Source organism: Corvus brachyrhynchos, unplaced genomic scaffold (assembly GCF_000691975.1).
Source record: "Corvus brachyrhynchos isolate BGI_N302 unplaced genomic scaffold, ASM69197v1 scaffold126, whole genome shotgun sequence".
NCBI lineage: Eukaryota > Metazoa > Chordata > Aves > Passeriformes > Corvidae > Corvus > Corvus brachyrhynchos.
This window is the reverse complement of record NW_008239283.1, coordinates 4,725,438-4,739,166: the sequence shown is the minus strand read 5'-3', so window position 1 is coordinate 4,739,166 and position 13,729 is coordinate 4,725,438. Positions and strand designations below refer to the sequence as shown.

General features: G+C 40.7%; 1 protein-coding gene across 9 annotated transcripts in view; it reads right to left on the bottom strand.

The window, feature by feature from the left end:
• NCKAP5 (NCK associated protein 5) overlaps positions 1–13,729 on the bottom strand; it is a 380,374-nt gene that overhangs the window by 16,366 nt on the left and 350,279 nt on the right. For 7 of the 9 annotated variants that reach the window (XM_017740231.1, XM_017740229.1, XM_017740230.1 and 4 more), the window contains 3 exons: positions 13,511–13,647; positions 11,960–12,089; positions 9,100–9,287 (listed from right to left, as the gene is read on the bottom strand). In XM_017740231.1, coding sequence (XP_017595720.1) covers positions 9,100–9,287; positions 11,960–12,089; positions 13,511–13,647 — 455 coding nt within the window. Of the gene's footprint in view, positions 1–9,099; positions 9,288–11,959; positions 12,090–13,510; positions 13,648–13,729 lie in introns of those variants that run through there. The other 2 variants (XM_017740236.1, XR_001863945.1) reach the window with 2 other exon arrangements.

Here is a 13,729-nt window from a genome sequence, read left to right as displayed (position 1 = left end):
GCCTTCTTTTCAAAGACCATGTTGGTTAGGATATTATTGTCATGTGCATATGGAAAGAAAAAGCATCCACTTAAAAATAGAAATAATTTGCTAATGTATTCTCAGTATATTGCCATAATTCCTGCTACCATCAGCTGTGTAACTTACTCCTCATGTATTCTCCTTGGTACAGAACTCTCACACTAGAAGATCAGTCATTTCCCACCCTTCTCTGCATGATGTTTTGAGTGCTTTATGCAAAACATATCGCTGTTATAGACGGGGAAGGCAAGTTTCAGCTGGAAAAACAATTCACAAAAATATTACAGCATTATTCATCTCGTTTAACTCTGATAATCACATTCTTCTCTTGGAGTCAAAATATTTTCCAGCTTCAGAAAACAAGCAGCTCACTGAATACACCTCTGTGCCCTACTGCTCATATCTTGATTGAGCAATCCAATGTTTATTGGATCCAATCTACATTTTAGCGTTTTCTTTTATTACTAATATCATTTCTGCCATTACAACAATTACACTATCTCACATGCTTACTAATATTTATCATTTTTTGCTGTTAATGTGCCCTGAATTCCATTTTGGCCCACAGTATTACTATAATATTCCAATTCGACAGCGAGAGAAATGAAACCTGCAGCTTTTATTTCCAAAGATGGGGGACTGAAGAGTGCCTGGTTACAAATGGCAGAAACATGAGTGCACTTTGGGCCGTGCTGCAAATCACATCAGCTCCATCTGTCAAACCTCTGAAAAACAGCCCAGAACATTTTCCACTTGGGGAAATCACTAGCAAATGATACTTTTATTCCATATGTACTTTTGGTTCCTATTAGACTAAAGGATCTTCCTACTTACATCTAACAGCCCCTGTGCCTATTAAATCCACATGTAATCTCCAGTTATAAAGGCAAATAGACATTGGAGTGCTGGGGATGTGTCTGCAGCGAGCAAGGGGGTCAAGGGTCTTACCCACACCTGACTTACTGCAGCTACTCAGCCCTGCTGAGAAATGACCTGGGGTACCCAAGCCACCAGAGCGGAGCTAGCGCTGTGCTGGGGCAGGCTCCCTGTACATGAGCTCTGCACAGCTCTGCACAGCTCTGTGCTGCTCTGCACAGCTCTGCACACCTCTGTGCTGCTCTGCACAGCTGTGTGATGCTCTGGGCTGCTCTGGGCTGCTCTGGGCACTTGCGCATGAGCACTTTTGGGCCAACCCTCAGGGGCTCCAGCAAATGAACTGCAGGGCCTTTTGCGACATCTGGGCCAGTGTGTAACGTGATTGTGCAGCTCCCACATGCTGAAAAAACAAGCTTCTCTCCATAATTTGAAATTACTTGCTGAGACAGTGGGATATGAGGTTTCTGCTCCAGTGATCAAGTTTTTCCACTCAGAAAGGGCAAAGTTCTCCCCTCCTTACAGCGCCAAAGGGGTTCCGTGAGCGCAACGCTCCAGCTGTGGCCACAGGACATCTTAGTGTGCTGCTTTAAATCAGACAAGCCCAGACATCTGCATGTGGCACTTGACAAGCCATGCAGGCACAGTTCACTCGGTGCTGGGAGCGACTGGGGCGTTTAGCACTCGGTGACACTGTGCCAGAGGCACTGCAACTGCACCTACATGCTCAGCCACACCTGAGGTCCTTGGCTTTCCTGCTTTCCACCTCCTCCATGTCTTCTCTCAGACTCACATCCAAACCATTCTCCTGCTAGCCTTGCACACCATGTGTTTTAAATGCCACACAGCCTGCTCTACTATGCCAAAGACTTTCTGTCCCTCACTGATACCCAAATACTCTTAAAACTATGTGCTAAAAGATATTTGAGTTAAAATGTCGCCACCTACCCATCCCCATAAATACACTAACCAAACATAAAATAGCCTTTATACCAGCTGGAGGGCTAGTCAGAATGGGGTTTGGTGGCACAGTACAGAAACTACTGAGGCCATTAATGCTAGAAGCAGAACTGCTTCAGCAGATAACAGCTTCCGGGTTTTCTTTAGGGTTATGTTTTCCCTAAAAACGTCCCTTGCATACCATTAAAAAGTTGTTTTCTCCGGTGTACATTGCGTTCCAAATGTTGTTCTGTCTTTTAAAAAGTCAAGAAAGTTATGGAGAATGCTATCATCCTCCTTGCTGAGGCACTCTCCATTGCATAATTTTTTACTGAAACTCTCAGCAGCATAAGAAACCTCAGCAGTTTCACCTAGAAGGCACAGGGAGAGAAATGAGTCTCTGTATAACTGCAGCTTTTTACTGTTGCCAAGCCAGTTCCCCAGGCTGGCTGTAAGGATGTTCTTCCACACCACACAACATTTCTCTTAAGTGATGTGTGTCAAGTGAGACTTTGGTCCCAGAAGACTGCCTAGCTAGGCTTCAAATTGCTTGTTTTGCTGTCTCTTCACTTCACTTTTTGGGGGCAACTTTGATGGCAAGGTATTAGAAACAATAAAGACCTCATTGGGAATATAAGGCTTGGAAGCAGATCTTAGAATGTGAACTTGTCCTATGGAGGGGAAAGAACATGCAGATACAAGTGATTTGTTGATGTCTGCAGATGTCTTAGCCTATTTCTAATTTTGCGTTTCCCCACATGAGCTGAATCAGACTTTAGGCTAGAAAAAATATGTTAAATTCTGTATTATTCCCAAGGGTGGTATGGTCAAATCTGTTTTCTTATCAGACCATGCTCCTGTGGTTTTTGTCATGTTGTCAAATACTCCTATAGAATTCCCCTGATATCAGACATGGGTCTTACATCAACTTGGGCAATTACTCAGACAGTCCCTGCTTTGATGGCACAAGTATTGCATCACTCACGTGAGGACCAAACCCCTTTGATTACACAGAAAGGAAGTCTTGCAGCCCCAAGCCTGTCAGCAGGAAAATCCTATTGAGGCAATTGTGACAAATGGAAATGTGCAGCTCAAAGATCCCCACGAGGCCACGCTCAGGGATCACATGGTGGTGCTGAGTATTAATATCACCAAATGCTTACATTACTAGATCACCTCCCTAAACATATGCAATGATTTGTTATATTCAGTCCTTACTTGAAAGAAAAGCAATGATCTTAAAATGCCAGAGATGGGTGAATGAGACTGCAGGCTTATTCTCCATCTACAGATTGTACAATGGCAGTTTCTTCCTTAATATCCTAGGTTCATCATGGCTAGGAAAGCAAACAAAACTGATTCACTCCCTACCTCATCATCTTCCTCTCTCTTAAGCCTGGCAAGAAAAAGAGCAAAGAGAAGGTGAGGTTTCTGTGCTTGATATGCAGTAAACTGAATTATACAATTAGTGCACTGAAACCTACTGTCACCTAATTTCTGCATTTGATCCAGCCCATTAGATGCTTTCTCTTATTGACAGGGGACCTCTTCTACTTTCTGTTACTTTCTAGTATAATAATTTCTAAGAGCTGCTTCAAACTCTCTATTTGCAGTAACGCACCCACTGTACAAAACAAGCTAAGACTGAGGGCATCAGGAGCATTTGCTGTTCTCTACTGGTTGTAACATGACATAGGTGTTGCTGTCACCAATTTACAGACAGCCAAACAGATCTTGCTGGCCCAGCAACTGGCCAAATATCACCCAGTGCTGCCCCAGCTGCAAGTACTCCTATTATTATGAAAGTAAAAGCAAAGTAATTATTTAGTGCTCACCGGAGAGCGCACCGAAATGTGGTTTCACTCTCCCAAATACAGATGGTAGCTGCAACAGCTGATTTTTAGTAGTTCCCCACAGACAAAAGTCTGGGGCAATGTTCATGTTTTTAAATTTGAATTGAAAGTTTGGTATTAAGGATAAGGAAGCTGCTGGTCAGGGGAAAGGAAGAAAGTAGTTCCACAGGGCAATACCTTCTTTCCACTTTAAAGTCTTAGGATACAGCTTTTCCCAAGTGCTAATTGGACCAAAATCATTATCTTAGGCTTTTCCACACATGAAAAGCAGAATCCCTCCCTAAGATTATTTGATATAATATGAAAATAATTAATTCTCTGTGAAAGCAGAGCGCACATGATCTCCCCAGAACTAGTTCAGATACTTAAATACAGAGAATCTTTTTAGAGAGAGACTTAATTTAAGACCGAAGAGCTTCTCTCTTTCAGAGAGAACAAGGCACCTTCAGAAAGGGTCTCAGAGAACCCAAATCAGGCACACAAACTTTTCTGGAACACTCTCCAAGATCTGCCTACAGAGGTGAACAGTGCAAAGTACCCAAAGTACCCAAAGTACTGCTGCCAGTTCATACCCTAGCTCAAGTCTTACTGACCTCTGTAGGAGATGAGATGCAAGAAGCAGCAGCTCAGGCCTTTCTTTATTTTCCCCTCACTCTTGTTTAGTGTAGCCTGCAGAGGTGTCTGGGCTGCTCTAAGTGATGCTGTAATTCAGCCAGGCTGGAACACCCTCTCTAGTATCATCTTAATGCTCAGAGATCCTTGAGGATGGCAAATGTTGTGCAATTACCAGACTTAGTCTTGTTTCTAGTCCTTTTGTGGGTGCTCTCCTCTGCTAATAGGAGGCTTGCAAGCACAACAAGTCAATCATACAGCATTAACTCCCAATCAGCTTACTCAGCTGTAAAATCCTTGAGTTTATCTGGGAATGCCGCCAGGTCAGTCCTATTTGTAAGTGCAGTCTAAACAGCAGCAAAATGTCTAATTTTTCCTTGGCCTGTATTTGCCAGCAATCTGTAATGCCTACTTGAATTTCCAGACACAGGGATTTGATCTCATTCATGGATCATCTGTTCCACACATACAAACTCCACCATGGTGGGTGCAGCCATAACTTCACACTGCACAGAGAAGACTCTTTCATTAAATGAGTCTCCCAGTTCAATGCCCATGAAGTCAGCAAGGTAACTGTGCCAGAAATGTCAGATTTCTTATGTATCTCATCACAACTGGGGGAAAACAAGAGGGAAGTAGAAGCTTCTGATGGGTTCCAACCCCTTCCATAAGGGATCTTTTCTTTAAAGTGCTCAAGTCATGCTTTGAAACACAAGTAAGCCTTGATGGTGACGCCAATTGAGTAATAGGGACAAAAGAGAGCAAGAAGGGCTGTATGACAGAGTAGAATATGTGACGGTTGGTTAATGACAGAGAAGTAAACATTTTTAATAACTCTTTAGCACTATAAAGATGATTTAGTAATAAAATCTTTGACCAACTCAGCTACTTCTCCAAATGGTTCCTGGTCAATTATAAAATATGTTAATAAACAATAGGGTTGAGGAAGGGAAATTCATCTTGTTTTCTGAATTCTTGTAAGAAAAGAATCACTTGAGCTTTTAAAGTCTAAACAGTAAATTAACTGATGAAATGTGAAATAATTCTTTCATTGCATTAACGTGGTAACAATCAGGACGTTGGCAAAGGGCTCAGGGCACTCCCAGTGTCTGCTGCAAGGAACAGGAACAGCTGTTTAATGCAGGGCTCAGTGAAGTTTCACTGACATTGCGTGTCCCATGGGCTGGATGCACTGGATTTTGGATCAGGTGCTGCATATATTTTATTAGATCAGAGAAGTTACTGTTCAAATAAAAATAATTCACTTGATACATGTAAAAATGAATGTTTCTTGTTGTCAAAATCCTACATGAGGAAAATACACCAAAGCTGTTAATTTAAGTGAAAGTTTTCTGCTAACGATTCAATGCATTTTATTCCTTTCTTTGAAATTGTGATTTGCTTTCCTTGCCCAAGGTTCTGCAGTGTGCCAAGGGATGACATAATTTCAGAATATGTTTTTCAGGTCAAAATAAAAGTAACGTAAAATTGGTCTTAGTGCTAAGAGAATTTAACCAGGATGCTGTTTAAGGCTGTAACAATAAGTATTTTTCCTTTCAATGTCTAAAAGCCCTTTTTGAGTCCTCAAACTGTCCCTGCAGTGTTCCTTTATCACAGTAATTGCCCATCAGTTGTTTCTCCTCTGAAACTCCTGTATAGTACTTTTTTGCTGATGAAACTTGCTATGTATAAACTTTGGAGGTAATGCTGGTGAATGCGTTGGTTGGGAAGGAGACAATCAAATGATAGGTCTGGGCTAAGAGAGTTTCCTGACTGTCTCATTAGAGCCCCCAGTCTGAACCACTGCCATCCTGGAGCTGCACAGCCCAATTTAATTGGGCTCAGAGACTGTCACAGCACACTTGCTCTCCAGACAAGCACTGTAAACTCATTTTGCCCATCACAACATTTTTCTGACACACATCTTTTGTTTGCTTTTTGAAAGGCTTGATGAACACCACTTGGGAATTAAATTCAAAGCCTGTACGATTTCCTCTTTCAAAATGCCAAATATTCTGCATGAAAGCTGCATTAATCCCCCCTCAAAATTTATCCATTTTTTTTTTTTTAAGATTTGTTGGCCGTAAGTCGTTCCCCTTCTGGTGTTCCCTCTTTTTGTGGGTAATGTCGCAGATCACACAGCTCTAATTTAAACAGACTGTGGATCTTCTTGGGTTGGTGTTGCAGTGAACCGTGGCCAACACCACAGTCAGCCGGATCAAGTGGACCAAAAGGTCCATTGGTTTGATGCCTCCACAGCCCAAAAGCCTTGAAGTCACAGGCAGCACCCAAAAGGCTGTGCAAAATATGTAGATCTGTGCCTTACCATTGGCCACTTCTCCTCTCCCCTTATTTCTCATATTTGGTTGTCTTTCCAGAGAGTTCTATGTTCCTCAGTAGTTGATTGGCCCTTGCTACTCCTCCCCACCCACTCCTTCTCCCATTTGCCACAATTCCTTCTCCCCACCTTTGTAGCACCCCCTAACTGAGGTGTTATTGGTTACCGCATGTTCCCCACGCCCACTCTGTAGGGCTATAAAACCCCATGTCGCTCCCATCTTCTTGGCTTCTCCGTGGTGTTCCTGTGTTCTTCAATAAACCCTCTCCCCCACAAAGAAGTTCCTCTGCTTCTTTCCTGCCTCCTTTGCCATGGGTGGGCAAGGCAAACCCCACCAGGAGCTTCGCCTGCCCTCCTGCACTGTGATCGGCCCCGTCCTTCCCTTTGGGGCAGGCAGGAGATTGCCCGGTGCTCGGGGCAGCGTGCTAGCCAGCAACAGCACCGAGGCAGCTTGGACAAACTACAGCTCAGAAAAATCTGCTGTGCTGGTTCAAACAAGGAGTTCAGGGAAACCTGCTTTTCATGGTTACTTCCTCTCATTTGTCATTCTGAAAAGTTTAATGCTAATAGGCAAATCTCTAGTGCTTTATTGAGCCTTCGCTGTGCAGGGAGAGGCAATGCTGTTTGGAAAGCTATTTCAGATCCTTAAAAAGCAAGCTCAAGAGCTCCCCAGCATAATGCATGAAAAATGCTGGTGCTGGCTGAGATACACCTGGTGCCCTTTAGTTTAAGGATGGAGTTTTACAGGATCCTAAGGCCAGTTCAGTGGGCTTTGTTTAGGTTTTGAGGCTGATCAGGCGCATTGCAGAGATGTCATTCACAAGGAACACATGAAAAGAATTAATTAAAAGTAGATGCAACTCTGAGTCACTTTTCTAGACTGGAACCAAATCTAATTTCTCTGTTAATAGCAAAAGATCTTGGCCTTCAGAAGGCAGAACTGATTTTTATGTATTTTTTTATATACATATATATATATATATATATGCACACATATATTTTTCATCTCCTACACATAATTAAACTATGAATGCCTGGATGTTCAAGATGAGGAATTAAGTGGATGCTCAAATTATTTTCCTGCACTTACCCTTTTTAACACCCTTCTGCTGCCTTCTTTCCTTTTTTTTTTTTCCCAACTATGAAGCCAGATTATTTAAAATTGTTCCTTCTAATATGACCCACAAATATTAAAATTGAATCCTATTCCGGGTACTAATGAAATTGGGTTGATTGGGAAATGAGGCAATATATTTCAGGATTTTTCTTTTGAAGTTTGTGGTCAATTTAATATTCAGTTAAGCAGGACTTTGATGCCAGCAGAGTTGGAATAAACAGGGCCACTGCCATTTTGCTCTTCATATTCCTTCTGCATATTTGGCCCAGATTCCAGAAAGCTCCAAGACTCTAACTTTGGTTAGAGTTCATCACCTCTGATGTTACAAGGCACAGCCATTTCCTGAAACTGAAAACTGGGGTCTGGGAAGAGATAAAAAAAATTCTTTTTCATTTATGCACTACACCAGTACATTACAAACCAGCAGCTCATTCCTTATTTTCTGCTGCCACCTTTGTTTATAGTGTAACAATCCCAAAATGTGCTGACTGCTACACACAGAAACAAAAGAGCTGTGTCTAAAAAGAAGATCTGGGGAAACAGACAGAACACAGAGGCAAAATGATTACACTGGATCATGACTGGATGTCTCTACTTTCAAACAAATTGGCTTGTTAGATCAAAGGCGAGAGGGAAAGAAGTGAGAGATGATGAGAGGAGAAGGCATGAGAACAGAGGAGGAAAACAACAAGTTGAAAAGGTCCTCTTCAGGGTTGCTGAGGCTGTGTGATGTCAGGTTCAATACTTTCAGAGACAGAAAAGAAAGTGGATTCACATGAAGTACGAGGAGAAAACAAATTTGTTTCAGTTTAGCATCAAGGTCAACCCATCAGATCAGGACTGATCTTCATCAAAATAATGTTTAAAACCATCAAATCTGGAATTCCAGAGCCAACACCAATATTTCAAAAGAAATCAGAAGATAGGTGATTTCCATAGCGTAATTTCATTTAAATTTTCAGGAATACTTCTTCAGAGTTTTAAGTCATTTAATACATGTTGTTCTATATAAACTATCTAATTATATGCGAAGGAACAGCCTTAAAAGATAAATTTGGTGTTTACTTGCTAGCTTTAAATTTCAGCTTCTCACTAATGGTGGAGTACAAGTGCTAGCCTGTCTCTACTTGTCAATTTTGGAAGTCTAATTCTATGACAGGTGAGCATTCAAATGTAACATTCTGTTCTAAAAATATTCAGATCTTTGCTCTTCTGCAGGTCCTGTTGTTTTTTTCAAGTCTGCCTGGTTTTAGTAATCAATCAACACACTGAGGAAAAAAACCAAAAAGCAAGCAAAAATAATAATGAACAAAATGAGAAGTAATATAAAAATTACAGTAACTCACACTTGGGCTCTCCTTGCCCTTGCTGTCTTTACTGGAAGCTCCACTCAGCTGCTCAATTAAACTGTAATGTGTTAATTGTTCAGGTCCATCTTCTCCAAAATGGCCATAGAGACTGTGTTGGTATAAATCCAAAATCGACATTGGGTTCCCCAAAAACGACCTTCTATGACTTTGTTTTTCCTGCACAGCTGCAAGAGATGTAACAAATAATATCATTATGGCAGTCTACATAGATTTTAATGTAATTTTACAATTTTAGATGTATTTCAAGTGTTTTTTAAGATATCTGAACTTCAGTGCAATAGAAACATTAAAAATACAAGCTTCTAATTCTCCAATGCATATACAGGGAACTGTTCATACTTAACATACAAGTTGGAGGAGATGGTAAGAGACATACAGAATTAATTTTCTTTCTTTTCAAATTATAGACAAGATGGTTAATTTGGGGAATCATCCTACTTAATTATTTGCAGTAAGGTTTTGTTCTTCTCCTTTAACAGACCTACATGGCAGATGTGCTAAGATGGTTAATTTGGGGAATCTTCCTACTTAATTATTTGCAGTAAGGTTTTGTTCTTCTCCTTTAACAGACCTACATGGCAGATGTGCTAAGTTCCTTTAGCCTTTCAGTTTGACTGTACTTGATAGTTCTCTCCTTTTCACTATATTTTTAGTTAATGAATGTAACAGCATAAAAAATACACAAGGTATTACACCACTAAGAGAGTGGGGCTTGTTTTAAATCCTGCTGTTGCACAACAACATTAGGAATAAAGCCCCAGTTTCCAAAGTCCAAGGCTGAAAACTCATTCAGAAGAACAAAATAAAAAGGAATTTTCTGCGGCTCCACGAAAGCACACAGGAGGCAGAGATGTTTATGTGAACATTAAGCTCCTTTCCTCATACTTCTTGTTACACAAACTTCAACTCTGCCTTGTAACCTACAGCCTTAAGAGAGTATCTGCCTTCAACAGAATCACATCAGGGTAGAACTCAATTTATGAGATTGAAATCAAAACACTTCCATGGCTGAAGAGAAGGATCTGGAATATTTGGCGTATTCCCTCTTACTCTACTGACCTTCTCGTAACATTGGGCAATGAACTGGGAGTCTCATGCTAAGCCCATTAAATTAACAAAGGTCTTATCATTGACTTTTAATAGCCTTTGCGTTGGGCACTCAGTCTTTCTGTTCCCTGCTCATAAATGGAAAACGAAAATCACTACAACATTATAATTGTGCAACCAGTGAGTTCGGGGACTCAGCTAATAAATGTAATTATCTATTCATATAAAAATATTCTCTGTGGATTGGTTTGCTGGAGTCCCTTCCCCAGCCTCATGTGGATGTTTTGAGGTTATATCACTTGTGTGCATAAAGACACTGAGACCTTTGAACACAGAACAGGATAAAGCATGGTTGTTAATACGATGTGAGAACTGCATTTAGAGAGCACAGAACAGAAATCCTGACTATGAGGAATGACCACAGCAGAAATACTTTTTTTGTGTTATAATCTTCTGTCTCCATCACAATTATGTATTTTATTCTCTTACTGGCTAAAAAGTGAGACACATACACAAAATTAATGAATCTCTATGTAAAATGGTCACCTCAAGTCATTAGATATCATTAAACTTGGAATCTGCTGCCATTTAAAGCAACTGGTAACACATGATAAATCCTTTTTTTTTTTTTTGCAAATTGTGATCAATACAGGAAAGAAAAAAGCTTATTTACCTCTTTAAAAAATCCCATTTATTTCATTGAAATATGGTTTGTAAAAAGCAAAATCTGTAAAAAGAAGTGTTTATGGGCTGACTAAAATGACTTGCAATATTTTCTACAGATTAAACCCACAAAGCTGCAGCAGTAATGTAAATAAATGGCCCTAGCTTCCTATTCTGCTCTCTCCCATGGAACAACAAGCAATGGATTAGCTCTGAAAATGCCAAATGTAAGAGCCCGATGCCCAGCAGACACTGAAGAGCACAGCATCCAGCCACCTGTGGTGTTTTCCCTGCCATCATCACTGCGGTGATGATGCTGCAGGTGCTGATCTCTGCCAGGTCAGGCTTGGGGCTGCACAGGGGATCAGCTCTCAGGGTGGTGCCAAGACCTTGCACTGGCCTTTGCACTCACCAGAATTTTCCGCCTGCAGGAGGGGATCCATGGGCTGCAAGGACAAGGACAGAGCTGCCCTCCCCTTGCTGCCCCCAGGGCACACATCTGCACTGGAAGGTGGCTCAAAGCACAGCAGGCTGGTGGTCAAGAAAAGCCAGCAATTTTCTGGGTTATTAAACACACAGAAAACTATTATCTCAAGAACGTCACTTAATGTATTTTTATCTACTGGAATTCAGTAAATTCTGAATTGCCATCAATTCTCACAAAAAACTTTGGTACTTGAAAGCTGCAATATATACACAGAGGAAAATGAGAGAGAGTTCACTGTGGCACCATAACCAACATCACCTTGATACAGAGGTTGGGAAACTGTGGCCTTGATGGCTGCATTATTTCAACTGGCTGTATAATTAAAAAGAAAAAAAAAAGAAAACTATATTTATCGTCAACTTTCAATTTTGTAATAATGTAATTATTTTTATTTGCACTGCAGAGAGTTAAGAATGTACAAGTTAAGCCCCTCTGAGGAAAAACTTTGGAAGAGGGGGAAAAGCATATACACATAATAAAAAGCAAAAGGTAATAAAAAGCTAATAGAAAATTAGACTGAAGAAAGATTTGGGGTTAGAAAGTGAAAACCAGACAGAAAGTTCAATGAAGGACACCATCTGCTGCTGAGTCAGTGTGAGGATGAGGGACATACATCTTTATGAACAAATTTTCAATTACCTTGTCTGTTGTTCTTTGTTAGCTCCACAAGAGTCTCCTCTGCAGTTCTGAAATAACTGGTTTCATACTCTGGCTCTGGCTCACTGTCAGTGCTGCTCGCTGAGTACGTGCACACCCTTAGAGCTGTGTCCTGCACAAAGAGGGGTATGGCAGCAAGTCAGATAATGCAAATAGATCAAAATAATGCAGAAGATAATATTAGGAGTAGCACATTTTATATACTTCATGCAGTATAAATGGGTAGTTCAACTGGGAAATCTGCATTACCAGTCTAACTCCTTCAAGTAAGTAACCATCAGTCTGACATGGGGGAAATAACACATTCTTGTCCTGGTAAGTCCCCTGAGACAGTCTGGCAGAAACAATCCTGACTTTAACTTTTCAAAATTTTTTCCCACTGTAACACTGTTTTTGATTCTACCAACATTTTCAGATAATTTTATCCACCAAGTTCAATTTTAGAAGTTCTTAAGTATATTTAATACAGTCTATTTGTAACATGCAAAATTATCACACCACAAATGGCTTGCTGCAAGCAATTCTAGAGACAGTTAGGATGGCCAGTAGACAATACACCATTTCTACACCAGTAAATCCTAATTGTTTCCTGAATTCATGTCACTTGTCCTGGTGTTTATATTACAGTACTGGAGAGCCTTTAGTTCCCAGCTGATTCCTTTGCAAGTTCTTTCCAGGAAGCAATATTATTGATTTTCTTCTGGGAATAAAGAGGAACACTGACAGCTCTGGACAGCTTCTAATCATGGAAGGCCTGAAGGCTCAAACTATTCAGGAGCAGCAGCTCAGTACAATAAACCCCACAAACCAGGTAGGGGGAAGCTAAGCCTGTTACTGCTCGGGTAATGGCATGTAGAAATACAACCTACTACCCCTATCCCAATTGTCTATCAGTGGCTCAAATGAGGTTTTAATTCTGTTTCTCTAAAACGGATATTAATTTCCCCATCTTTCCATCCATGCTGCAGTTTCTAACCGATGCAGGAGGACATCCCTTTGTTAGGAATCACACACTTGTGGAGAGGGAACCAGAGCTGAGGATACCTGCATGCAGCCAGGTATGCCCAGCATTAGAGATTGCAAGCCAGCTGTAGTCCCAAAACCCCACAGAAGCATGTTACAAGAGTATTGTCCTGTTCACAATACTTCCATAGCACATCTCTCAAACTCTCATACTACACAGCCATACAGACAAGGAACCTAGGCCTGGGGAAAAAAAGAATCTGAACCTCACTAAAAGCAACAAATGAGATCAACTTGCTAGAAGAGAAGAATGTGTTTTTCTTTTCTAAAAATGCCTTTGAGGATTTTTAATTAAAACATGTTTATAAGCAGGAGGACAAAGAACCTTTAGGTGCTGTATTATTATTACTGGTAAATAATGAGATAGCAAATGAAGGGTAAGGAAGTAAATGTAGCTGTTAGATTGTTAGTTACTCTTTTCACCATATTAAAAACACTGGCCATTTCTGATACCTCTACACTGGCCACAATACCCATCTCATTTAAGAGATGCCACCTCTTAACTTATACCTTTGTTTTAGTAGTTTTCTTGGGGGTCCACTCCGGAAGAGCTTTTCTATTTTCTACAGTCTCTTTGGTGTGTTCTAATGAGGCAGAGGTCACAGAACTTGCTTCTTGTTCACTTTGCTTTGCAAGGTTAATTATTCCTGAATTAAGAGAGACATTATTTAAATTCTAGGTCTCATCAGCATCTTCATGATAGCGTGTCAATTATAATTCAGTAAAAAT